Raw genomic sequence first — 27,187 nt, 5'->3', positions numbered from 1 at the left:
CCCCTCTGAAAATCTCCCTGGCAAGATTAGAAAGCGATGCACTCAGCACTTCCTTCTAGGGCTGTAAAAGCCAGGCTGGGACTCCGACGCCGCGCAGGCACCTGACAGAAAAGTTTCCTCGCTTGTGATAATGACAGTGAATGTCCCAGCCTAGACCGAGTTGTGGTCGTTTGCGGCATATTAGCTCCAAAGCACCTGAAAGGCAGTGCTCTGGCTTGATGCAAGACCTATGGAGGTCACCCATGGGTTCCAGAGGGGAAAAGACCAAGGAGGCTCTGGCTGGTATCAGAAGGCAATTCAAGCTGTTTTCTTCTTATATGCATGGCAGCTGAGCACTGACTTCTTCTTACCAGCTGGGACACTGCTGATTGATAGGAGGATGGCTAGAGAAGCATTCACTGGATGTGTTATTCCTCAGGTCTCTCTTCCATGCAGCCACGTCTCCTGAACAACAAGGAGCCTGAAGGGACAGGCTCTCCCTCCCACCTTCCCATCCTACACAGGAGCGTTTCCCAGGTCTAACATAAACCTCCCCTTGCCTCTGGCCAGCCACATCCCTGGAGCTGCATCTCTGCTTGAAAAGAGCCGATATCCTTCCAGTGACCCACCCATCACCTCCAGTCCGCAGTGTCCCAGAGTTAAAAGCACGTTTCAGCTAAGGATCTCCAAGTGCTGTACAAAAAGCTATTAATCCTCAAGCCACCCCTAGGAGCCAGGCCTGTAATTATTTGGCTTGCCATTTATCTCTGGAACTCACTGTGCCATTCCACCAGCCCCGGGATGAAGGAAGGTAAAACAATACCTACCATTTCGTAACAAATTGCAAATTAAATCGACTGCAGCTCAGCCGTTAAGGGAAATGTTACCTTTTCCATAATCACCCCCTGCAGGCAAGAGCCTGAGAAAATGTAGCAACAGCTATTCTTTAACAGTTAGGTAAACTTTGACACAAAATTTAAGTGACAGGCTCCCAGCGAGACAGCCAACAAGTGTCAGAAGATTTCCGAGAAAAGAAATCAGGAATCCTAGCTCTTGGTTTCTTGTTTTATCAACTGAACTGTCTCTCCTCCACACATACCCCCCCTCCTTAAAGATGACCATCAAAGGAAAAGAAATGCCACTTATGCCCTTTATGTGCCTTTGTAATAGATTAAGGAGCCTGTAGGATTTCAGTCCAAGGGAAAAAGATTAAGTGGTTTTCCACTTGTTCTCTTACATTAGAAATGCAGGTCTTTGGGAGCCTAAACGTCTCCAGTCTGTCTAGCCTAGATCATGACAAAACCAGGAACAAATGAAAGACAAGAGAGCAAGAACGGGGCAGAGAGGGGAGGGGAAATTGAGTCAAACCCACAAAGTGCTGCTTGCAAGCAACAACTGCATAAACACAGTCACACAATGACGCACAAAATATCAGTGAGAAATTACGTGCTGTTTAAGAGTTGACTCTCCCGCAGCTCCAGCCAGGGTGTGAGAACCCACAGAGGTCAAACCCTGAGTACCCCAGGAGATCTGCATGGGAAGAAGAAAAGGGAAAAAGAAAAGTATCCTCATATCTTCTTGTCAAACAGAAGCTGTAAAGTGGCATGAGATCTCAAATAAGACAGACCCAACCTACAGGAACGGGAAGGACTGGGCAACAAAAGCCGAGCAATGGCTGTCCTTCTTATGCCTCCTGTGTTGGCGAGGTTCATGCAGAGGACTCCCTGGAGAGGAGATGCTGAAGGGAAGGAGCATGGGGATGGGTGGGGTAAACCAACAATGCAAAAGGCAATTACAAAATGAAGAAAGCAGTAGAAGGACAGGGCTGGAGCAAACGTCAGCACACAGAGGAAACTGCCCCGCTTCAGTCCAGAGAGCTAAAAGGTCACTCAATCGGTGTCTAGCTGACAAAGCTGTCCCTTTTACAGTCTTTCTCTGCCCTCTTCCTACAGCTCCTTCCCCTGCCTGTTCCAGGCAGGCAGCAGGACCCCCCACTCTGGTCTAAGCAAAGAAAAATTTCAGTCACTTCCAGCTGTACCTGTTTAAACTACTTCTGCGGCTGGGAGATTTAATTACAGCCAGTCTGCAATACGCAGGCTTTGAACTGCTTTAACAGTCTGGGATAGAAACCTGCGCAACCAGAGCACGGAGGGAAGGGCAGGGGAGGTTGCAGCTGTATTGAGAGACGCGCACTGGAACGGGTCGTGTCTGGATGTGGATGAGGGGTACGCAAACTGTGCGTGCACAAGGGTACCTGGTTGCAAGTCACCGGACACTCTGAGGGCTAAAACCCAATTCAGTAAGCAAAAGCCTTTCCTTAGGAAATCTGTTTTCCCAGTTCTTTGAAAATCCACTTAGGTAGCTCCTCCAGAAACCTCCAAGCACAGAGCATTAAATAATAGTCTGTTAAAATTACCTCCCTCCTGACCAACTACCTGCCAGTAACGCTTCATTGCTACATCGAGGTGTACTGACACCCAGGAGAAGCCCAAGAACTTCAGTAACCAAGCGCAAATCTTGTGGAAAGCCCTTCCCTGTGTCAGGAAGCAGGTAAATACACTCACAGCCCCCTCGGTGCGTGCCTGAGCTCCCCACGCCAAACTGGTGCCTTGAGCCACACCATTCCCCTGTAAAAGGGAGCTGGAAGGGACTGCGAGGAGCCCTTCCCAAACAGATGCAGCCAAGCAATTGCTGATGCTAGAGCGGTGCCTGCTGGCCAGTCCTATCAGAAGCACTGGGAAATGTTTCCACAGAGGATGAACTTGCAGTCAAGGTCAGGAAAACATTTCTAGGGAAGAGCTGCGTGTCCAGCTCCGCCGTGTTTCTGCCGGAGAGCTGGCATCAGATGTCCCAGTTTTGTGAATCAGTCTGGTGATTATTTCTGTCGTGCCTCCAGCCCCGCACTGTTTCTCGTCTTTCTTTACTCTTTAAGGTTTTATGATTTTTCAGCCAATCCCAAGGTAACAGACGACTTTTATTACTTTGGTATAACTGATGCAGTTTCAATAATGCAACTCCCTGTGAAAGTTCAGATTCGGGACAGTGTCATCTCAGCAAGCTCCTTAACCTGTCTAATGTTGGATGCTAAGAAGGTAAGGCACCTCAAATCACCGAGAGCTTTTGAAAGGTCTGACATTTTACATGCCTTTTACATACAGAAACATGCTCAAAATGCCAGTAATGCCACTGTTACGCAAACTGGGTGGAACAGGTGCCAAAACCACTGTCCTTTCGCTGTCCTTATGATGTGCTGGGAGAGAGAAATGATGCTACAGGTGAAACAGCTCTCGTCACAGAGGCAGTGTCTTGGATGCTCGCAAAATGCTGAATACAAAAAAAGATGAAATCCCAGAGAAATAATCTTCAGAGATATCATTCTTATGCCATGCTTCAGAGATAGCATTCTTATGCCATCTGCACAGATGTATAACAATGTATTATACTGGATTTGGTCCTCAGCCCAAGGATTTGGAGACAATTTAGATGTGAACGAAAGGAAATAGGTAGTGTATCATGTAGTTCTTGAATTTTCAGTATGAAAGAAAACAGAGTTCTATCCGAACATTGGGATTACATCCCCCTGAGCCTACAGCTCTTCTAGGTAACAACACACACCTATCCATACACACACACGCGCGCCTGCTCCTAAGGCAGGAGTTTAAAATGGATAAGACTGGTAATGGCAAAGGGATGCATCCATCTTCGTGGGTCTGCCAGGGGCTGAAACTGTACAGCAAACTCTCTCTTGGACACTCACAGACCCATGTTTTCTCCCTGATGGCAGGTGGTGCCATGTTAGGCAGCCTCAGCTGGAGATTTCCCATTATTCACATTTGTTCGCTATTTTGCCACACTTGAACTGTCAGGCTGACATTTTACACCCTCAGCATAAACAGGGCAGATGTAGGTGGGAGGTGGGCAGGCAGGCAGACAGAAACAACATAAAGCTGTTAAATGCCTTTCTGAAGAACTGGATGTTATCTGTACCGCTGTCTGAACTCCCCCATGCTCTACGTAAACCAAAACATTCAGTTGAATACCTATTTAAGGCAGACACTGGCCAAACGTCTGTGTTGGGCCAGCAGTTGCACAGATTTTAACCACCCTACTGTTTCAGCAGACGAAAGCACCCCTTCTCCCCACACCCACTCCAGCACAATTCAGTGGAGACACTGCTCCATCTAGGAAGAACGGACCCCAAAGAGTTCACAGCCCCGCACAAGCACTGATCTACTAGGAAATACTGTAGTGACTTAAACCTTTCTACTCTAAAAGCTCCAGTGCACTAAGAGGCTGATAATTTACCTCTTCAGCACACTTCCCTCCCCTGTACGAGCAGTGCACAGTACACAGGTGCACACACATTCACGCATGTATACAGAACACAAACATTTGCACACACACGAAGAACAAGATTTCCACGCATCATTGGTCTTCCCTTAACAAGTCAAAGCACCAGCTTGTACAGCTCATTTATAAACAACTTTTCTTCTGAATGCACCGTTTCTCTTTCTAGCAGAAGGGGAGGACAAGAGCACAGGGAACCCCATCGTCTCTGCTGGGAGTCTCACCCAAACAGAATTCATACATGGATTGCCATGCTAAAGCTGTTTGTGCATTCCCTGTTTCCCCACGTGTGCAACAGAAGATCTTGCTAGCAGCTTGTAGCTGCAACTGAAGGTGGACGGAGCTCTACCTTAACCATATGAAGGCCCCGAGACTATGCAAGCATGCAGGAAAGCCAAGACTTAGTCATGTATGCTCCCTAATCAGTGAACACATCTCACAGACTTGGTCGTAGTTTCACTGTCTGTCAGTTTGCCCATCTGTAAAAAGGGCACCGTACCACCACCTGTCTTAGACGGTAGAAAATTTGTTTGTGGAATGGTCAGATGCTATGGTGTGAACATTATAACTCAAAAACATCTGAAAGAAAGTGAATTACTCTAAAGTGTATCTTGGATTATGCCTAAAAGAGAAAGCCAGGGGGCTACACAAAGTTAATGCAAAAAATCAAATGAAATGTTGAAGCAGGATCCATTTACTACCAGCCACGGGAATTTGTTGAAAATACCAGTCTATTTTCAGAGTGCATTAAGTACAGGGGGAATAAGGGAAGCTTGTGCAGAAAATCTTGAATTCAGCATTCTCTAATCTTTCAGTGTTTGATTTTGCCACTGCAATGAACTTCTGTCATAATTTATTTGGCTCCAGAAATAGAGAATTGAAAAACAACCAGATATAATAAATAATTACTGATATGGAGCACATTACTTATGATCACAATGTTTCAATTCACCTTATACTTGTTTTACCAATGTGATGCCACAGCGATTAGAAAAAGCATATTAAATGAGTTCTGGCTGATATACTGCAGAGTTGAACCCGAGGACTTTCATGTTCAACCGGTGCTGTTGAGCAAAACTCATGATTCAGAGCCATGACGGAGCCAAAGAACAGTAAATAGTCTGGCTGCGTTCCATGCGCTGACATACTTGAGGATCATGTAACAGTGGTCCCAAATTAGGTATTATTTCCCATGACCTTTTTTCCTGATAGATTGGCCACAGGAACCAACCAGGTCCACACCCACTGGAAGCCAGCGCAGCTTTTCTCAGGACGCTGGCATGCTTCAGAGCAGATGTAATTTAGCAATTGTGCAAGGACATTGAGCAATAAAACTCTGCGTGGAACCCGCTCCGCTCCTCAGTGGTAAAATTCTGCTGCCCTGGTAAAATTTTTCTCCTCCTGCTGTTGAGGGGGGAAAGAAAAGTGGTGGATATGTTAAGTAGAAGGGTTCCCAGAGCCCAGCACACCAGCACAGGACACCAGCAGTCTATGTGTAATGGGAAATGGGATCCACAGCATCCCTGGGTCACAACATATTTTTACGAGGAACAAGTCCCCCACCCCCATGGGCCGGCCCTCAGCCATAAAGGCCTTCAACCTCAAAGTCCCACAGCAAGTTTCTCATAGTTTTCTTCTTCTCAAATCCAGACTTTGGCCCATCCTGTCTGCTGGCCCTGCATTACCCTAAATCACGATGCTGCTGCTGAGATCATTTCCCTCAAGGGTCCAGGCCCCTCTTTCTGATGTCCTAAAGGTAATAAAAAACATCGCATGATTTTGCCAATTTCTAATTCTTCTAGACAAAAAAAATTATTGGCCCTTGAAAACATCTGCAACAAACCATCCCACCGGGTAAGCCACCCCCTCACCCACCAAATGCCCTTTGTCTGAGTAAGTGGGCAGCAACCTGCCTCCTACAGCTCTTAATGCAAAACAACTAACCCATGGGTGATTCATCTTCAGGAGCCCTTTTCTCTCCCCCCAGATCAATGGCCTTCCCTAGAAACCCTCCCTCTCCACACAGCAGAAGGAACCTGGGAAAAACCCTCCACACTGCCGGGTCCTGCCCTGGCAGAGCAACAGCGGGACACACAGAGCTTCAGGCTGCCACTCCAGCACCTACAGCTTCTCACCTCTTCTTCAAATGTTGTCTCCCTGGGACAGTCCTCTGGCTTGAGTGACAGACACTATCCCCACCAAGGACTTTCCTTGATTAGTTTAGTTAAATTAATTATTTAGGTTAGCTTAACATTCACTTAAAACTGAGAACTCGCAACTGGAAGTGAAACCTCTGAACATGTAATTCTCAACCAGAACTAGCAGGGAAATGCTGATATCAATGGAAAGGCACAGCTCCTCCGTTGCCGGGACTGCAAGACACAGCCTATTGCAGCACAAGACAAGCATTTCAAGAGATGATTCTGGGATAAATTTACCCTTGGAGCCCTAAAAAACCACTCGGTTTTGCAGTACTGTACACAGACTTTCTGGACCTTATTTGCACTTACCTCCACCTACCATTCATCACTCAGTTCCCCTCTGTTCCATCTTCCTGGTCCAACTCTCCACTCTCTTTTCCCCCCTCTCCCCCAGGAACCAAACAAGGATCAAAAATGCATACTCGAAGAGCACTGAATCCCCCAAGGAAGAAGAATGGCAAACAAGCACAACTGCATATGACAGAAGAGAAAAACACAGTCTAAATGGGAAAGAAACTTGAGATTTGTAAGGCTAGGAATGATTTTTTCTAAGTAGAGAGACACAGTTTGTTTCTCTAACTGCTAGAAAAAATTGACAAGTTTTGGGACTCACAGGACTGTCCTCAGATATCCAACCGGGATGAAGCAGAAGCTGCATTATACCCAAGGTTTATATTTGAGTCATACAAAACTTGACAAAGTAGAAACTTAGATATGTCCTTGGGCACAGGATACACTGATTTCTCCCATGAATGAACTAGTTAAGCCCACATGTGCCCCATGGTCAACTCTACTCACCACCTTTTAAGAAGGAAAGTCCCCTTGAGGTTGACCCTAAGGCAAAGCTCCTCAGAATTTTGTTCACATGCTCATTAGGGTCCGTAGAAATGTTTCATGTCCTTGTACCTACACCACAGTTCAAACTGCACCCAGAGACAGTGGGAGCACACAAGCTCACCTCCCCTTTGCTGCTTTGGCTGTTAGCAAATTAACCTGCTGCTGCTCGAAGAGCACTGTGTTCCAGCGGCAGCGTGCCACATATGGTGTGCATCGCCTCCTTGCAGTCTGCCAGCTGCTATCAGCCCCTGGTTTTAAGGCATAGATACAAACCTGCTCAAAAGACAACCGTGCCGCCTGTTGGTGTTCCTGCTGTCCCTAGCTTTTGCTGCAATCCTGCTCCTGGAAGCCAGTCCTCACAACTCTGCCTGTGGATCTCCACATGAAGTCGGCTCTTGGGCACTGACAAAGGCTCTTTCAACTCACATGACTGCTTTCACACTGTAATCTATTAGAGAGCGCTCCCAACAGTTGCACAGCCACTGATAAAGTGAGGACGGTGTAACTTTTCAACCAGCACAGCTAGATCCAGGAAAGGGTGTTTGCAAACAACTGAAAGCTAGCCTGTGCACCTCAGCACAACACAAAGCTGCCTTGACAACTGTGGTTTGAGTTTGATGCCCAAAATCCATAAAATCACTACATGAGCACTCAAGCTCTGATCTCATTTATTCTGGGATAAATGAGGAGCAACATCTCCCGCAGGCACTGCTTCCGGAGGTTAAAGCTAGTATAAAGAAAAGGAGAGTCAGGACCAAGTCCCGACCAAGTCAAAAGGAGAGTCAGGACCAACTGGGATGTGTTTTGTGAGTGCAAGTACTTAGCAGCAGCTTCTACTCACTGTGAGTTTCCGTTATTAGCAATTATCAGGTCTCAACATCAGCCTGAGCCGGGATGCCGGGGTGGCAGAGGGCAGGCTTGCTTCCTGGAATACAGTCAGCATTTCCTGGAATCAAGTTGTACACGAGCCAGAAGTAACCGTTGGCACCTCGAGTGAGCTTCTGCTCTTTGCTATCGAAAACTGCCTAGTTTTGTATTCATTGCAAGATAAGATTGGACTCAAATTTTTCACAGAAAAAAATGTTTATTCTTCTTTAGGTGTTGTGCAGGTGACATTTGGAGAGAAGGACGTGGGGAAGGGCACTGCAAATGCTGTCACCAAAACTAGCAGGAAGTTAGGTCAATTTATTCTCCCAAATGTCTGGCTTCACATCCCCATGGGAAAAAAAAAATCTACCCATCATCATAACCAAAGAAACACCACCACTAGTAAAAAAAGCCCTGAGCTTCACTCTTGCTTTGAAAACCACGAAGTCTATACTTCTACCATGGGTGGAAGTTTCTCATGCACAGCGGACGCTGCAAAGTGAGTGAGTGAAAGCAGGCAGTGAGATACTGTAGAGCCTGTAGTTCTTGGTCCGATGTCAGCCTGCCATACAAGTCGGGTTTTCTACTTCTGATAAAGCTCCAAAGTGCCAGGAATTATGCTGAAGTCTTTCAGCAACTGTGGTTAACTAACCACAACTGCTTAACATTTTTGACGGCTGTTGCTTTTTGCTTTGGAAACGAAGTCAATGCTATCAGGTGTCAAGGGATTTTCAAAACCACACCCTATGTGAGACTTTTGCGTGATGTTTAGTATTAATTGCACAGGATGAATGCAGTGTATTAGATGAACTGCTGTCGTTTCTGGAAACAATTTCAGTCAGCTCCTCCAAACAATTATTTTTTGGACCGTTATTTCTCATATTAGTAACAGAAAGCAAGCCTTTGTCCAAGCAAGAAAACAAGCTACAGGTTTACCCTTACCACAATACACGTGACAAAGGACATCCTTGTGTGGAAACTTGTTAAAAAGTTCCTAAGAAGTAGACAGCATCATCCTGATAAACCTGGTGAAGGTGCAATGGAGAAGGACACTTGGCTCAGGAGCTGTGACTTAAACATAGATATATATATAAATAAATCACTTTGGGTTAAAGATTATTTTGGGGATCAGTTACTGGCTTTTAAGGTTAAATAAAAAGTGTAGGTGTGTATTAGAAAAAGACATGACAAAGTTTTTTACATCTTAACAATTTTTTTAATAAATTATGAGCAAGTATTTACAGATGGCAGTAGAGGTAAGGTGGTCTAGCTCTAACAAAAGATCCTGTTGAACGCTCCTGCAGTGCAGCTGCAAAGCGCAGAAGAAATTGTGGGAGTGGAAATAAAGATCTAACTAGTACATGTAGCAATAAGGAAAGATCTCAAGTTTTCTGTAGAGTCTGTACTTCCTACAACAGGACAGGGCATGGGCATAAGTTACCTGTGATACTTCTCATACTGTTAGTAACTGCTAGTTAAGTTTCGCTACCAGAAAAAGCACACAGGAGTAACTTAAGTGCCCTACAGAGCTGCCTAATGTAAAATCGTTGTCAACAGGCTGGCCAAGCTCATGAAGAAAGCTCTGAAGTAGGAATGATGGGAAGGGAGATCACAACCCACAGTTAAGTAGTAGTGGACAGGGGTCCAAAGCAAAAGGTACAGGGTGACAGGAAAAAAATAGACCTCAGAAGCAAAAAAAAAAAAAAAAAAAAAAAAAAATTGGCAGAAGCAGGCATGAAGGTACACACACAAATGGCTAGTGCTGTAGAAAACAACAAAAAACGTTTCTATAAATACATTAGCAACAAAAGGAGAGCTAAAGAGACTCTCCATCCTTTATTTGATGCAGGGGGGGGTGGGTGGAACATAGTGACAGAGGACAAGGAAAAGGCTGAGGTACTTAATGCCTTCTTTGACTCAGTCTTTAAGAGTCAGACCAGTTGTTCTCGGGGTACCCAGCCCCCTGAGCTGGAAGACAGGGACAGGGAGCAGAATGAAGCCCCCATAATCCAAGGAGAAATGGTTACTGACCTGCTGCACCATGTAAACACACACGTCTATGGGACCAGGTGGGATCCACCCAAGGGTACCGAGAGAGCTGGTAGAAGTGCTCACCAAGCCACTTTCCATCATCGATCAGCAGTCCTGGCTCACCAGGGAGGTCCCGGTTGACTGGAGGTTAGCAAATGTGACACCCATCTACAAGAAGGGCTGGAAGGAGCATCTGGGGAACTGCAGGCCTGTCAGCCTGACCCCGGTACCGGGGAAGGCTACGGAGCAGATCACCCTGAGCACCATCATGCGGCATGTACAGGACAACCAGGGGATCAGCCCCAGTCAGCATGGGTTTATGAAAGGCAGGTCCTGCTTGACCAACCTAATCTCCTTCTATGACAAGGTGACCCCCTTCGTGGATGAGGGGAAGGCTGTGGATGTTGTCTACCTGGATTTTAGTAAAGCCTTTGACACGGTTTCCCACAGCATTCTCCTGGAGAAACTGGCTGCTCATGGCTTGGACGAGCGTACTCTTTGCTGGGTGAAAAACTGGCTGGATGGCCAGGCGCAAAGAGTTGTAGTGAATGGAGTTAAATCCAGCTGGCAACCCGTTACAAGTGGTGTTCCCCAGGGCTCAGTATTGGGGCCAGTTCTGTTTAATGTCTTTATCAATGATCTGGACGAGGGGATCGAGTGCACCCTGAGTAAGTTTGCAGACAACACCAAGTTGGCTGGGAGTGTTGATCTGCTGGAGGGTAGGAAGGCCCTACAGAGGGACCTGGACAGGCTGGATCGATGGGCCAGGGCCAACTGTATGAGGTTCAACAAGGCTCAGTGCCGGGTCCTGCACTTGGGTCACAACAACCCCATGCAACGCTACAGGCTGGGGGAGGAGTGGCTGGAGAGCTGCCTGGTGGAAAAGGACCTGGGGGTGTTGGTCACAAGCCGGCTGAATATGAGCCAGCAGTGTGCTCAGGTGGCCAAGAAGACAATTGGCATCCTGACTCGTAACAGAAACAGTGTGGCCAGCAGGACCAGGGCAGGGATCGTCCCCCTGTACTCGGCACTGGTGAGGCCGCACCTCGAATCCTGTGTTCAGTTTTGGGCCCCTTGCTACAAGAAGGACATGGAGGTGCTGAAATACTTAGATTTATGGATGAGGGGAAAGTCGTAGTTTTATATGTTGCCTTAAGAAAGGCTTTGATACCATCTCCCACAATATTTCTGCATCTGGATTAGAACATTATGGCTTGAACGGATTAACTAGATGGACTGTTGGATGGATAAGGAATTGAGTGGATGGCCACATCCAAACAATTACAGTCAATGGCTCAGTGTTCAAGTGGAAACCAGTAATGAGTGGTGTCCCTCAAGGGTCTGCACTGGGACTAATACTATTTAATATCTTCATCAATGACATAGATAGTGGGATTGAGTGCACCCTCAGCAAGTTTGCAGGTGACACCAAGTGCATCTTGGTGTGATCAGTGGTGCAGTTGATACACTTGAGGGAAAGGATGCCATCCAGAGGGAACTTGACAGGCTTGAAAAGTGAGCCCACATGCACCTTATGAAGTCCAATAAGGCCAAGTGGGAGGTGCTGCACATGGGTCAGAGCAACTCCCACTATCAATACAGGGTGGGGGATGAAAGGATTGAGACCAGTCCTGTGGAAAAGGACTTGGATATACTGGTGTACAAAAAATTAGATATGAGCTGGCAATGTGCACTTGCAGCCCAGAAAGCCAATTGTATTCTGGGCTGCATCAAAAGAAGCATGGCTGGCAGGTCAAGGGAGGTGATTCTCTTCCTTGACTGCACTCTTGTGAGACTTCACCTGGAGTACTGTCCCCAGCACAAGACAGACATGGACCTGTTAGAGCAGGTTCCTGAAGATGATCAGAGGGCTGGAATATCTCTCCTGTGAAGGAAGACTGAAAGAGTTCGGGTTGTTTAGCTTGGAGAAAAGAAGGCTTCAGGAAGACCTTACTGTGGCCTTTCAATACATAAAGGAGGCTTATAAGAAAGACAGAGAAAGACTTTTTACCAAGGCCTGTAATGACAGGACAAGCGGCAACGGTTTTAAACTGAAAGAGAGTAGATTTACGTTGGATATAAGGAAGACATTTTTTACAATGAGGGTGGTGAGACGCTGGAACAGGTTGCCCAGAGAGGTTGTGGATGCCCTATCATCGGGAGTGTTCAAGGCCAGGCTGGATGGGGCTTTGAGCAACCTGATCTAGTGAAAGATGTCCCTGCCCACAGCAGGGGGGTTGGACTAGATGACCTTTAAAGGTCCGTTCCAACCCAAACCATTCTATGATTCTATAAGCAGGTAAAGAACTGGTTGGATGATTGGGCTCAGGTGGTAGTGGCTAACAGGTCATACTCCACCTGGGTGGCTGAGACAAGTGGAGTACTAACAAGTGTCTATGCTGGAACTGGTCCCATTTAACATCTTCATCAGTGGGGTCTGGAGGAGGGGATAAAGTGCAGTCTTGTCAAGTTTGCATATGACACCAAATTGGGGAGAATCAGTCAACATGCTAAAGGGCTGGGCTGTCAGAGAGACCTAGACAGGTTAAAATTAAAAAGGGACGAATGTAAAGCTCTGGGAAGGAGGAACCACTTGCAAAGATACGAGCTAGCGTCTAGCTGGCAGGGGAGCAGTTCTGCTGAAAAGAAGCAGGGGGATCTCAGTAAGCAGCAAGCCGAACAGGAGCCAGCAGTGTCCCCTGGCAGCAAAGGCAGCCCAACAGCATCCTGGGCTGTATGAACAGGAGCTTAGCCAGTAGATTGAGGGTAGTGATTATCCCCCTCTACTCAGCATGCATTAGACTGCATTCACAATAATGTACCCAGTTTTGGACCCCTTCAAGAAGTCAGACATCAGTAAAATTGGAGCAAGTTCAGTGGAGGGCTACCAAGATGGTCAGAGCACTTGTACTATGAGGAGAAGCTGAAGGCACTATGCTTGTTCAAGCCTGGAGAAGAGTAGGCTTTTGGAGGGTACCTAACAGCAGCCTTCCAGTACCTACAAGCTGATCATTGAGAAGACGGAGACGTGTTCTTCATAGTAGTGCCTCATGGAAGAAAAAGAGATAATGAGCATAAGTTGGAACAAGAGGGAAGATGAAGGGGGAGTTTCTGATCTCTGGTTATCCTTGTCAAACCTTCATGATTCTTTACATGTACCAAGTTCAAAATGAACTGAAATGGCTTTCAGCTTTCATTAACAATCAGCATGCAGAAGTCATGAAACACGCTCCATAGCTTGATGTTTTGAAAACATTAATACATGGTATTCTTTTCTCTTTGATTCTTTTTGAGCTTCAGTGTATACATGACCTCAAATTTCAAGTTTTCTTTCCAGTCACAAGCAACCTAAAAACATACTATTATTCTTTAGAAATGGGTAGGTTTACATTCTCTTAGAATAATGTGAAGCAGAAGCTAAGACATAAAGAAGAACCCTAAAAGTGCAAAAATATCAAAAGTTCAAGGAAAAAAAAACCAAATACTGCTAATAGCAGTAGCTTTGTTCCAGTGCAATAACAAATTGCATTGTAGCTTTATCACAAAGTCAATCACCATCAGGAGATGATCGGTTTGCCAGTCTTCTGCCAGTTCCAGGAGACAGCCACCATCTTGGAGAACATTTGTCTGGAGCACTGAGTTCCTGCTGGAGAACTGAGACTAGCAAATGCAAACTTCCATCCATCTGGAAGTGCTGAAGGATGAACCATCTTTCTTCTGACTGTAAAAAGGTACTGAACCAAAACTGTACAGAAAGCTGACTAGTTTTTGATTTATCCACATTCATGCAAATGGATATGACTTTGTTAACCTCTAAATACCAATTATTAAAAAGGCCTTAGCTCTTACATTTTGTGTTAGTAGAGCACTGTTTGTTAAAAATGGATACAAAAAAATACAGAAGATTTTGTCCATGATTCGGCCTACTTATCTTCACGCAGTGATACTACAAAAGGAGGCTGTCCCTTCTGAGAAAAGAAAAATAGGCACTGGAAAAAACTCAGCTACTCTTCAAAGCACTTCTTTATGGATGACTTCAGTGCTGGTGGAAAACCTTCAAGACAAAATATAGCAGCTCCTTCATTGTTGAATTCTACTGCTTCTCTTCCGTTGTTGTTTGGTCCACAAAGCAGTTATTTGCTTCTGATTTAAGATCTCAAGCAAAAGAAAAAAAAGAAAAGCACACAGGTAAATTATTATGTCTTCTCTTCTAGAAATTGAACTAGTTATACAAGAATACCGCAGGTTTTAAATACTAATAAAGTGTGAAGATGAATTAAGACATTGTCACATGATCTAAAACAATCCAATTGCAGCAGCTACGCGACCCATGGTATCTGATAGCCACTAGCTGTTTTACCCAAATTACCTGCTTATGGTTAGACACTTTCCTCTGCAACTGGAGCAGGTTAAGGACATTTATCACTTACTGCCAGCCACCTCCTAAGCTCCTAAGCCACCTCCTAATCTGTGAGGCTGTTCTGACTCCGTGACTTTGGATCACATAACTAGGCACTTAAGATACCACTTTTATGCAAAGGTTCAGGTCTATAATCTTGGTATCAGCTGTGCACCACACAAGTGTGATGCTGCTGCTATTGCTTCCACACAGTAACACCAGGTGCTTTTGGAGTTTTCTCTTTTGAGGACTGCAAAAACAGCTCTTACTTGACAAGCAAAGAAACTGAAGGCAAAGGGAGTTACAGCGCAGAAAGGTAGAATCCAGCAAGCTCAAGACTACGTGCCCAACCTAACTCACTGCATGCAACATGCATCAACCTCTAACCAGGCTGATTTCCAATAAAGCATACACAAGGCCCACTTACATCGGTCTTGGTGCACACAGAGCAACAGTATAAGGGGAATCAACTGGATGTGCCAAGGCACTGCCTCATTCAGTCTTTGCTCCTATTTTGATAGCACTGCCCTGCCTTTCCACTAGTCTCTAGCTCAGCATCACTCCAACCTAGGATAAGACGCCAGGAGACAGTCTAGGAGAGCAGCACATGGTGACACATGGTACTCATCTCTGTAGACAATGAGAAAAAGAAAGATGTCCCTACTCTGGTTCTCACAAGGTTCCTGCATAGGCCTCAAGTATTTTTATGATTTGTATCCTTAAAATCCAAGCAGGTTTACTGCTTTACCTATGGCTGACTTATGCCAGCTTGATGACAAGACTAAAGAACGTGATGAAGAAGCCAGCCTAGGGGGGGGGCCTGCTATTTGCTTGTGTCTATGCAGTGAAAGGGCCTGAATATGAAATTAGTGTTCTCCTCTCGCTTTATAGCTGTGGTGATAAGCATCAGGTTGAACACCCCCCACAGAACATGCAGAATGTTCTGTCCCCACACAGCTTGCAAACAGCACCAAAGAAAGCACAGCTACATCTGACATCTTGACGTGACAGAACCACATAACTATTTCAGATGCTGAACCTTTAAGCGTGACGTAGGAGCACAGTTTAACCAAGTAAGTAGCCCTTGCAAAGCAGCATATCACGTAGGCCATGCAGAACACTGACTGACTTTGTTTGGTTTTCAGTATTACTCCTTGGCAAGTAACAGGATCTGACTCAGTTATGACAAGATACCACAGCTTCCTCTCCACCGATACAGCCCTGTTTCAAGCCTGTTTCCTTGTTTCATTACAGTTTCATTGGCAGTTTTGTCTGCATCACAGAGTCAGGTTTCTTATACTCAGTCCTAACTCCCTCCCACCCTTCCATTCATCCATGTTTTCTCACATTCGGACATTTTTTCCCCTCTTTTCAACATTGTCTTCAGCAAATATTTGAATGTGATTGCTTAGTTGGTAATTCAACAGAAGAATCAAACGTGGCAGAACAGAAAAATTTGCAGCAGTAAGGTGCCACTATGCGTCCTGGACATTATGAGAATCTTTAAACGGATTCTCTGCATCAGTGGTCTCCAAAGTGGGGTGTGCATAAGGCAATCCATTGTGGTGCAGGAAGAAAATATTTTTGCACCATTAATAAAATCTAAAAATAAAAAAATTTTAAAAAAGATTAAAATAAAAATTCAAAAGCAAAAATAAAACTTAAAAAGGAAAAATTAAAAAATAAAAAATTAAAATACTATTTACTTCATCCTTATCCTTTTTTAATTTCTATTTTTGTGCATGTTTTATAATGTACATAGTACTCAAGTATGGTAGCACATGTATATAATTTATAAAGAAATATACATAAATTGGGTGTGTATGTTCAAAATATTTTACTGATAGAGTGCACAATCAAATCAGTTTGAAGACTGCTGATCTACAACACAACAAGCAGAAACCAGTATGAAATGCCCATAGTTACACCATTTAGCTAAAGGCTATATGACAGACAAAACAACGTTTTTCCTTTTCTTTTGAGGAAAGGAAAATTGTTTTCAGTCAATCTGAAAACTTCATTTCTTACCAAACAAAAATGCTTTGACGCACACTGGCTTATAGTACACATTTTCTAAAAGCATTTTAAATTGTCTTTTTAAACATTGAAGTCAGATAAAAAATTTCAAAACAAGAAGTTTCTGGTAACTCAGTTAATAAATTTGCAAACAAAACCTTTCATAGAATCATGGAATATCTCAAGTTGGACGCGACCCATAAGGATCATCAAGTCCAACTCCTCACTCCTCGCAGGACTACCTAAATCTAAACCATATGACTAAGACCATCATCCAGACACTCCCTGAACTCTGACAGGCTTCATGCCATGACCACTTCCCTGCGGAGCCTGCTCCAGTGACCGACCACCCTCTCAGAGAAGAACCTGCTCCGAAGGTCCAGCCTGGACTTCCCCTGACGCAGCTTCCATGTCCTCCTGTCCGATCGCTGGTCACCAGAGAGAGGAGATCGGCGCCTCCCCCTCCGCTGCCCCCCTGGAGGAACTCGTAAACTCTGAGGAGGTCACCCCTTCCATTTCACAAATAGCAAAACAATTCCTTCCTTCCATTCCTGTCTTCCCTCACCCGCTTTATTTCCTATAGCTGACCTAATTTCACATCCCTCCAAAACCTGGTTTCTTCACAGATGTTTTATTTGCCAAGTACTTTTTCACTAGCTATGTTCTATGGGAAACCAGCTCTTGCCCTCTTCCACCAGGCTCATTCTCAGTTAAACTACAGCGGCTCTACAGCATGCTCAAAGTGCAGCAAAGCTTAATGGAGAAAGTAACAGCTTCATGCAACACATATTGCGCACACACATCTCAGCCTGCCCTGCATTCACTGCAACAGCCCCCCCCAGCCCCTCTCCCTGTCTCCTGCCCTTCCTTCTCCTTTGCAATCCTCTGCTGACCAGCAAGCATCCCATCCCCTCCAGCATGGCAGCCCAGTGCTCACCAAGGCCCTTTATGATCACATTTAACCTATCAGTCCAGCAAAAGACCACCCAGATTTTTCTGCTAGCTCAGTTTCCTGCTACATGAGGTAGTCAAACTGGCTCACAGAGGGGTGCGATGAACATCAGAGCTGGCCCAAAGAGCAAGACCTCCACTTTCAGTGACAGTACGTGGCCAGATTGGCTCAAGCCATCCTACCAATTACAGTCGATGTGGAACAATTTTCACCCATCCACAGGAAAGACAGAGCTCCCTAGAGTCAGAACTACAGTAAATTACAGCAAGGCTCTCAAACCCCGATACGTTCATTGCCCTCGTCAGATGGATCCAAAGTTCAGCAACACTTCTCAGTATCACCTTAATCTGTGTAAGCTCTGCAGACACACCAGCAATGAGAAAGTTTTATTACATATTTACCTACAGTTTTACTTTTGAAAATCTTACACAACTCCAGTGAAATTCTTTCTAAGCAGGTCAGGCACTTCAACTATATCCCTGGGGAAGCAAGAAATTCACGATTACTGATGGCAGCTGATTTCACTTCTCCATGCTGCCAGTGAATCTGCCAGGTTGGGGAAATGACTTCTACCTCCCCCACCTGGCTGTCATGAAGACCAAAGACTTTGAGATACAGCACTATGCTACGCCTTCAACTATTCTGCCTGATTCATGGATAGGAACTTTGGATTTTCTACAGATAAGTGCTCAGCATCATTTTCTGCAATACTACCAGGTGATTTGGAAGCCAAACTTAGAGTGTAGCAATTGTTCTCTTGGTGAGGGCTTGACCTTTGCGTGTTCTTTGCCAGGTTTAGATGTCTCAGTAAGACTTTTCACTAGAAACTGACGGTCAATGACCTCAGCTCCAAACCTATGATCTTTAATACTTCTTGGGAATCACAGTGTGAAACTAATTAGTAACAAGAGTAAAACCCGTTAGCATTCCATAGGCTTTCTCTACTCTAGAAAGATTCTACAGAAACAGTATTCTGGTCTGGATGGATGACAGACCAATGTAAGCCCTTGCCTGTGCAGTTTATTAAAGGACAGCCCTTATATCCTTCTGTTATCAGAGTTGGGACAGGACTAATCTGAGTTTTTATATTCTCCATGTTGACATACTCTAAGAAGCAGCTGCGCGACCTCACAGGTGCATAGAAAACAGATTGGGAGGGCAAAACATCTTTGGAGATAAGTAAATGGAGGCCTGTTATGCCCCCATAGTAAATGCGGCATACAGAACTGATGACTGAGTAAAGGTTCTACCTAATGCATGGAATATGAAACAATTGTTGAGAAATATTGCATCTTTGCAGCCTGAGTTTCACTAATATCCATAAGATGTAGTGTTAATCAACTGTTCTCCCATACAGAATAATAATCAGTTTTCTCATTCCACGTGTCAGTCCTCAGGCCCACTGCTCTATTTATTTAGAAGAGCTTTCCCACCAGGTCCATGTAGGTTTAAAAAACATCAACAAACCACAAGAAAAACACAAATTAAGTCAACTGTATTCTTTGTGACCAAAGAAAACACAGTTGCACACCTAAACAATAAAAAAAAACTTTCAGTGTTCCACAATATCTCTCTACTTTGATATGATCTTCAACAGCATTCATAACTAACATGGCAGAATTGCAGTTCAGGAATCTACTGACAAAAACTACTGCCTTACTGACACCTCAGCCGCTAGAAGCCTTTATCACTCGGTAAGGCATGGAATAAAGTAAAAGTGCAAGCATGAGCAAGAGGTGTGTTATTAATGAATGCCATTAACATTTAATCCTGCATGTTTTAGACTGGCTAAATTGGCCAGTCTCCTCAACACTTCCCTCACAAACACCTGATTCCCTAGCACACGTCACGCAATCATGTGCCCACCACACATGTGCCCCTTCCCAATCCTGGACCTCACAACACTCTGCTTCCCCAACCAGATGTAATCTGACTGAGACCGGGGACATTTCTTTGGCATCAGTAATAGCCCTGACCAACATCCCCTGCCCCCATGTGCCATCATACCTCCCCCTCTCTCCTCCATACCCAACGCCACACTGTCCTCATGCTCCCTTCCAGGCCCCGCAAAGCCCAAGCACAAAAGGCACTCAGCACCCATGGTGCCACCCATAACTTCACATCAAGAAGCCACAGGCAAAAGTCACAACCGACAAAGACCACACCACAGCACACGCACTTACCTCCCTCATTTGCGCGTTGGTCATCTGTATGATTGACCAGCAAGCTGCTGTTCTCCGTCTTACAGATGTCTGAAGAGAGATCAGAAGACAACTACAGTCCCCCGCCTTGCTCAGCTTCAAGACAGCTCCCCACCACAGAAAGAACAGGCACTCACCTTCCTCACTTGCACCATTGTCAGCTCCACACTTGGACGCCAGGGTGCTGTTCTGCTTGGTAGAGAGCTCTGAAAAGAGATTACAGGACACCTACATCCCACTGCTTAACTTCACAGTGGTATCAGTTCTTACTTACTACAATTCTTATGAATTGTAATAACCATTCAGGTTTGCTCCGGGCGGGGAATCCAGGAGGTCTCTAACCCAACCCCCTCCTCAGAGAAAGGTCCACACTCATGTCCAGACAGGTTGCTCAGGAATTTCTCCAGTCAGCTCTTAAAGACCTCCAAGGGTAGAGACTCCAGGATGACTCCGTGCAGCCTGTCCTAGTGATTAGTCGTGCTTAGAAGGCAAAAATCTTTCTCTTGTATCCACACAATCTCCCCTGCTTCAGTTTAGGACCATCACCTTGATATCCTGCTATACACCTCAGGAAACAGCCTGGCTTGGTCTTCTTCTCAATAGCCTCATAGGTATTGGCAGCTGCTCTTAGGTACCCCGAAAGCCTGCTCTTCTTGGGGCTTGAACAAGCCTGGTTTCTTCAGCGTCTCCACAGATGAATTGTGCTCCAGCCCCTGACCACGTTGGTGCCACTCTGCTGAACTTGCTCAAATTTATCAGCACTTTTGCAGCACTGGGTGGGCCAAACTCGATGTAGTACTCTATGTGTCATCTAACGAGTGCCAAGTAATGGAAAATAACCACTTCCTTCAACGGACTGGCTTAAGCACTCCTTAAAACAGCCTTTGCTGCCAGGGAGCACTGTTGACTCATAGCGTACTGTCCATGAGGACGCCCACCTACCTTGTCCAGGTCACCAGAAAAACAGACCTCTGCAGTACTACACTTGTCACCAGCATCCATGGGGAGTACAACCCGTTAACCACTACCTGCAGGCCTGACAATCTAGCAAGTTTTGTACCCACGTAGATAGACAGACATTTATCCAGACTAGGACATCCCAACTTAGGACTCCAAATATGCTGTGGGACACTGCAGAAAAAGCCTTGCTAAAGGCAAGGTATACGACACCCATTGTTCTCCCTTCATCCGCAGATCTAGCCATTTCATCCAAAAAAGGTTGTCAAGTCGGTGAGCTGTGATTTACGCTGGGTAAAACCATCCTGCTTACTCCCAGTGACCATCTTTCTCCTGTGACCAGAAACATGTTCAGTTTTCAGTCCACCTCACTGTCTGCTTATCTAGCCTATACTTCATCAGCATCAGCTGTCACTAAATCAATTCCCTGTTCAGCAACAGGCCCACATGCTCTTTCCTCATTCTTGTAGAATCATAGAATCATGGAATCATAGAATCATTAAGGTTGGAAAAGACCCTTAAGATCATCGAGTCCAACCTAGCACTGCCAAGTCCACCACTAAACCATGTCCTTAAGCACAATGTCTACACAGATAACCTAGCAGCAGAAGCTGCTCTCATTGTCCTGGTCATCCCATAGTGGTTTCAAGCCTCCCTGAGCCCTGGCTTTCCTGACACCAGCCTTAACCTGTCCGGGCAGTCTTCCTAAATTCCTCCATTGTAGCCTATCCCTGCCTCCACATCTAGGATAAGCACTTTTGGCACTGAAGCTACGGCAGGAGTTCCCTGCTTAGCCAAGCCGATCTTCTCATTTACCTGCCTCTTCTCCTGACTGTGGGGATGGCCGGTGCTCATGCTTGGAGAAAGTCCTCCTTAAAGGCCTGAGGGCTCTCTTGAGCCCCATTGCTCTTCGGAACAGTCTCCCATGAGATCCTGCCTACCATCTTCCCGAAGAAGTGGAAATTTGCTCTCTGAAAGCACAGGGCCTGCACTCGGATGCTCCTCACTCCTCTCAGGATCTGGAGCTGTTTCTTGGTTGCTGCAGCCAAGGCAGCCATTCCTGACCACATCCTCAGCCAGTCCTTCCCTGTTAGTGAGCAGCAGATACAGCTGCACAGCAGCCCTTGCTGGTGTACCCGGTAGCCTAGGTGAAGAAGTTGTCCCTGGTGCTGCCCAGAAATCTTCCTGACTGCTGGAATTCCCGTGTTGCCTTCCCAGCAGATGTCAGCGAGGTTAAAGACAGACACACACGCAGCACCCTCTTCCACCAGAGACAATGACGGACAGCCTGGCTCTGTTTCACAAACTACCAGTCTCTCCAAATCCAGACAGAAGCTGGCAAAGCTTCTTCTTGGTCACATCAACTCTTGCTCCTCACTTAAGTGCTTCATGTTCACACAGTGGGGGACTGGAGGCCCCCTTGCAGACATCTCCCAACAGGCAGTGTTAACCAGAAGACCAGAAGCCACCACTTCAGCAGGGCTGCCACTTGACTATTCTCACCTCAGTCTGACTGGGATTTTTTTTTTTTTTTTCAAACCCCACTGATCTCCAGAGCACGCCTCCTTCAAGCCTGTATGCTCTGCTGGGGTTATTACCAGGGGTGGAAAAAACACAAGACTCGCTCTGCCCTAGCAGAACGTAAACCAGCAGCTCTTGACTACGGCCTGAAAGCTGCTTGAGTGCTCCTGAAACTCCTGCACAGAGGACAGGTGTTCAGCACTGATGGCACAATCCCCCCAACACCACCACTGAGAGCCATTACACAGAAGTTGCTCTGAGACTTCAACTCTAAGGGACCCTGCCCAGTTTGCCCACTGGGTCATTAGCCCCGACCGCTCCATAGAACAGACACTTACCTTCCTGATTTGCACCACTGTTAACTGTCTGCTTGTCTTTCAGGGCACCGTCCTCCTTGTTCAACTCTTTATCTGAAAAGAGATCAGAGAAGAGCTACAGTCCCTCAGGAGCACACTCCATTGCTTCTTCCCCACACCAGGCTCTGCGCTATCTGGAGCTCCGCAGCACACCTTCTCCTCTGCAACTGTTACGTACTGCTGGGCTACCAGCAGAAGCCCTATCTAGAATTCCTTTGTACACACATTTCAGAGAACATCATCGCCTTGCCTGCTGTTGATCATCTGTGCAGCAGCGACTGCATGCTACCTAGGTGCTGCAGGGCATACTGCACAAAGGTGCACTGACTCCCCCTCCTGATGTTCCCACTCCATACTGCAACAAAAAGTATTTTAGTTTGTTCCTCTAGTGTCCAGACAACCTTTATCTGTGGACCTGATTCTCTTTTGCCTGAACTGTACGTTTCCCTCCTTTCTTCCATAAGACAGGCAGTAAAGAAACCTCCTTCTCCTATATCCATCTCTATGTATGTGGAAAGAGTTACACAAGTGATAAGACAATCCCACAGTGCACCACACCTTCACCATCAGCTGCACAACCTCTGTTTCTTCAGATGAGGAAAGCTGTTCTACGCCCATTACAATTCATGCAGGAAGAATAAGCAGCAAAACCCAGGGGCTTCTGGGTTTTCTTTGCCTTAGTCTGATCATTAGTGATCTGTCCCTTCATCAGGAAAAACTTCTGCCGCCTTCAGCCCCCTTATTATCAGCTACTTGTGGAAAATAGTGGAAGAGTTAGTGAGTGAATGAATAACCACTGCAACAGCCTGGGGAAAAAAAACATTTTTTTGCTGACTTGAACTATAATGTTCATATTTCAGTATCCCTCTGGAGTAAAAAGAACTTTCCTACAGCATAAAGCAAGTGGAAGATATTGCATCCAGAAATGGTGCTTCCCGAAGGAAAGAAGCCTGCTGTATCTCCCAAATTAGCATTTTGCAAGCTTGTAAGCATCCCATCTTCTAAATCGCTGTGTTGAGGCTCACATCTATTTGCCATCACTACAAACAAAGCTTTGAAGTCACAGGATTTTATTCTCTTAGGTCCTGCTTGAGGGTTTCTTTCTAGCAGAAAGCAAAGATTACCTACCCATGACGACAAACTATAAAAATATCCTTGCACTCTTTTGCATGCAAATAAAAGGTAACATTAGACAAAAGGGTAATTTGCTTATTTACTATAAAAAGGTGTTCCCTCATACATGCTTAGTTCTTCTTTCCACAGATGGCAAAGTGATTTACAAACACAGCACGCAGCTTCATTCTCATCATATCCAGAGGGAAGCTGAAGCCCCAAGAAGGCATTTGCTCATCGCTGCTTAACAAGCACAAGGATCCAGGTCTTTCTCACTTCTCATCAAGTGATCTGCCCATCCACATTTACTGTTCCTAAGGCAACAGGTCTTTCTAGGCCAACAGGGGAATGGCACGCTCTACGCCGAGAGCACGGTAGTACGTTTTGGATTGCAAAAAGCCATGTGAAAAACTAATTCCCCCTTCATGTTCCCCTGGCTTAGGGCACCACCCCACTTGTTACCCGCTTCAGGCTTTTCATTCTCACAATCAACGGCTTGTGAAGATGTAGCTGCAAGCAAACAGAAATCCTTTTTAGAAATGTGTATGGAGGTAACACAACAGTCTGCAAAACTGAGCTGGGGGTGCTCAGCCTGGAGAAGAGGAGGCTGAGGGGAGACCTTATCGCTCTCTACAATTGCCTGAAAGGAGGCTGGAGCTGGGTGGGGATCGGTCTCTTCTCCCAAGTAACAAGTGATAGGACAAGAGGAAACGGCCTCAAGCTGCGCCAGGGCAGGGTTAGGTTGGATATTAGGAACAATTTCTTCACCGAAAGGGTTGTCAGGCACTGGAACAGGCTGCCCAGGGAAGTGGTTGAGTTTCCATCCCTGGAGGTATTTAAAAGACGGGTAGACATGGTGCTTAAGGACATGGTTTAGTGATGGACTTGGCAGTGGTAGGTTAACAGTTGGACTCGATGATCTTAAGGGTCTTTTCCAACCTTAACAATTCTATGATTCTATGATTCCTCCACTGACTGTCTCCTTCCCTCATCTGGACTGTTACAAGGAGAAGACAGGCCTGCAAAATGGAGTAAGAGTGAATCGAAAGGTGCTGCTAACAGATTTTTTCCTGAAATAACTGAAAGGGGTTAGAGACAGAAAAGGAGACAATTGCAGCTTGACCCACAGGATGTAAGCATGCACCAGAGTCATGCACCAAAAGCAAGGACCAGAATTCTGCACACCAGACTAGCAACGTGCCTGTCTTCACCAGTCTTGGACGGATTTTCAAGATAGGACCAAGGTGAAGTAACAGTGAACTGCCTGTCTGATGTGGCAATACCTTCAGCAGTCATCATTAAATCTACTGCTACATGCACAGCATCAACCCCCACCTGCTGGAACCACCAGCTGTCCGAGTCAAATTCAACGCACAGAGGAAAAGGCTAGCTGCCCAATTTCCAAGATAGGCCAGCAAGAAATTGCCATGGGGAACACTGGGAATGAGCAGTGTCTGACATTCATGCTCAGTCCTAAGCACTTGACATGAATACTGGGTTTAGAAAAATAATCAACCAAACATCTGAAAGAGGTATATATAAATGGGACAGGCAGGTAAGATTAAAAGAGATAGAAGAAATATTAACCTCATTTCAGCATGGAAACCAGCCCTAACCAAACAGGTAAAGAGCAAGTTCTCCAACAGACAGACTGCCCTATATCCAGCCCTCACCCTGAGGCCAGCCCCCATTCTCCATTGTCAGAAGCGGAATTCACCTCCAAAGAGAGCTGCTGACCAGGCACATCTCAGGCCATTCACTATTTCAATATTAGTCAGTAATTCTGCCAGCCCCACTAACACATCCACTAAGTGCAGGTCCCTATGATTATCCATTATTGGACCTCAACTGAGACTTTGAGGCCGCATGTGCACACACTGAAAATCAACTCAAAAGCTTACACCCTGCAAAAAAGGAAAGAGCAGGCCAGACTCCTTGCTCCAACCAACAGCAGATGTTTAAAAACACCTATAACCCAACACAGGTTTCTTACCTCTGTCTGAGTTAGACCGTTCTTGGCTGTCTCCAGGGAAAAATAGCTCATCTTCTCCTATAACAAAATTTATTTATTTTAGAAAGTATATATTAATGACCTGGAAAGAATAACTACACTCTGTAAAACAACTAAGGCCTGAAAGAAAACTTACTCCTCTGCCTCTCCAATGAAAGACTATACTGCCACAGAGAAAAAATGTACAAGTCTAGACCAAATTAAAGCAATAGTCTGATTTCCACACATTTGTGACACACTGGCTCTCTTACCTGAGGCACATACTGGACGGTTCATCTGAGCAGCTCCTCTTGTGCCACGTTTAATTGCAGCTGCACCAAAACAAATAGAATATCTGGAGAAATTACTCAGAAATAACATTTTGTGCCTTTGGAAACTAGCTGACAGCCTCTACCCATTCCCCACACCCCCAACTCAAATAAAAAAATTAACTGAGGACATACAACTGAATACTTGACTTGGGGAAAGAAGAAACAGTGAAATGTTGTTTTGGGGCAAAGACAATCAGTGAGAGATCAACAAAATGAGCCTCCTGCAACAACAAGAAGTCAGAACACATCTAACCAAATCTAAAGCAGAGTTTAGGATTTCATGACTCTAAGTCGTGTTCTTAAATCAGCAAATCACACCTTCTGTTTGATTATACCTATGCAGCGCTTATTCTACTGAGGTATAACAAGTGTATTTTCTAGCATGGTCAAACCTTTGCTGTTTCAAGAGAAGAAGTTGAATTGTTTTGAGTTTAACTGATGGCCAGTTATGAGTGACATTCTTCATGTGTTGATACCAAGCACAGTGTTGTTCAACATCACCAACATGGACAAGGGCACAGAAGGCACCCTCAGAAAGTCTGCAGATGACATCAAACTGAGGAGAGTAGGGGATATGCTGGAGGGCAAGGCTGCCACTCAGAGGGAGTTCCACAACCTGGAATAACGTGCTGGCAGAAAAGACGTCATGTTCAAAGGCAAACGTAAAGTCCTGCACCTTTTAAAATCACCCCACGGAGCAGTACAGGATGAGCTCTGCCTGGCTAGAAAATAGCTCTGCAGAAAAGGACCTGGAAGCCCTGGTGGACGACGAGTTGAACATTAGTCAGAAATGAGCCCTTGTAGTAGAAGCCTACCAAATACTGGGCTCCGTTAGCAGAAGTCTACTCAGTCCATCGACAGAAATAATTCTTCCCCTCTATTCAGTATTTGTGACACCACATGTGGTGTACTGTGTCTAGTTTTAGGCTCACAATTCATGAAAAAACACTGACACTCCAAAGCTAGTCCAGCCAATGTCCACCAAGACGTTTAGGGGGCAGGAGCTCTGCACAGAGGTGCTGAGAGAATTGGGTTTGTTCAGCCTGAGAAAAAAAGAAGGCTAAGAGGATGGCTAATTGCAGTCTACA

General features: G+C 45.5%; 1 protein-coding gene and 1 long non-coding RNA gene across 5 annotated transcripts in view; both read right to left on the bottom strand.

Annotated features, from left to right (window-relative positions):
• Positions 1-27,187, bottom strand: part of CD58 (CD58 molecule) — a 48,049-nt gene that overhangs the window by 1,392 nt on the left and 19,470 nt on the right. For 2 of the 4 annotated variants that reach the window (XM_087755987.1, XM_087755991.1), the window contains 6 exons: positions 26,040-26,099; positions 25,771-25,827; positions 22,647-22,718; positions 19,968-20,036; positions 19,813-19,881; positions 13,505-14,417 (listed from right to left, as the gene is read on the bottom strand). In XM_087755987.1, coding sequence (XP_087612113.1) covers positions 14,356-14,417; positions 19,813-19,881; positions 19,968-20,036; positions 22,647-22,718; positions 25,771-25,827; positions 26,040-26,099 — 389 coding nt within the window. In that variant the 3' untranslated portion in view covers positions 13,505-14,355. Of the gene's footprint in view, positions 1-13,504; positions 14,418-19,812; positions 19,882-19,967; positions 20,037-22,646; positions 22,719-25,770; positions 25,828-26,039; positions 26,100-27,187 lie in introns of those variants that run through there. The other 2 variants (XM_087755988.1, XM_087755990.1) reach the window with 2 other exon arrangements.
• On the bottom strand, positions 5,283-7,822 carry LOC148055617 (uncharacterized). Its single transcript, XR_015704449.1, has 3 exons — positions 7,638-7,822; positions 6,837-6,998; positions 5,283-5,730 (listed from the first exon to the last, which is right to left on the bottom strand). It is a non-coding gene; the product is annotated as an uncharacterized LOC148055617 (long non-coding RNA).

Source organism: Nipponia nippon, unplaced genomic scaffold (assembly GCF_047370975.1).
Source record: "Nipponia nippon isolate SJK-2023a ecotype South Korea unplaced genomic scaffold, ASM4737097v1 scaffold_2, whole genome shotgun sequence".
In the NCBI taxonomy this organism is placed as follows: Eukaryota; Metazoa; Chordata; class Aves; order Pelecaniformes; family Threskiornithidae; genus Nipponia; species Nipponia nippon.
Note: the sequence above shows the minus strand (reverse complement) of the source record. Positions and strands in the feature narration are given on the sequence as shown.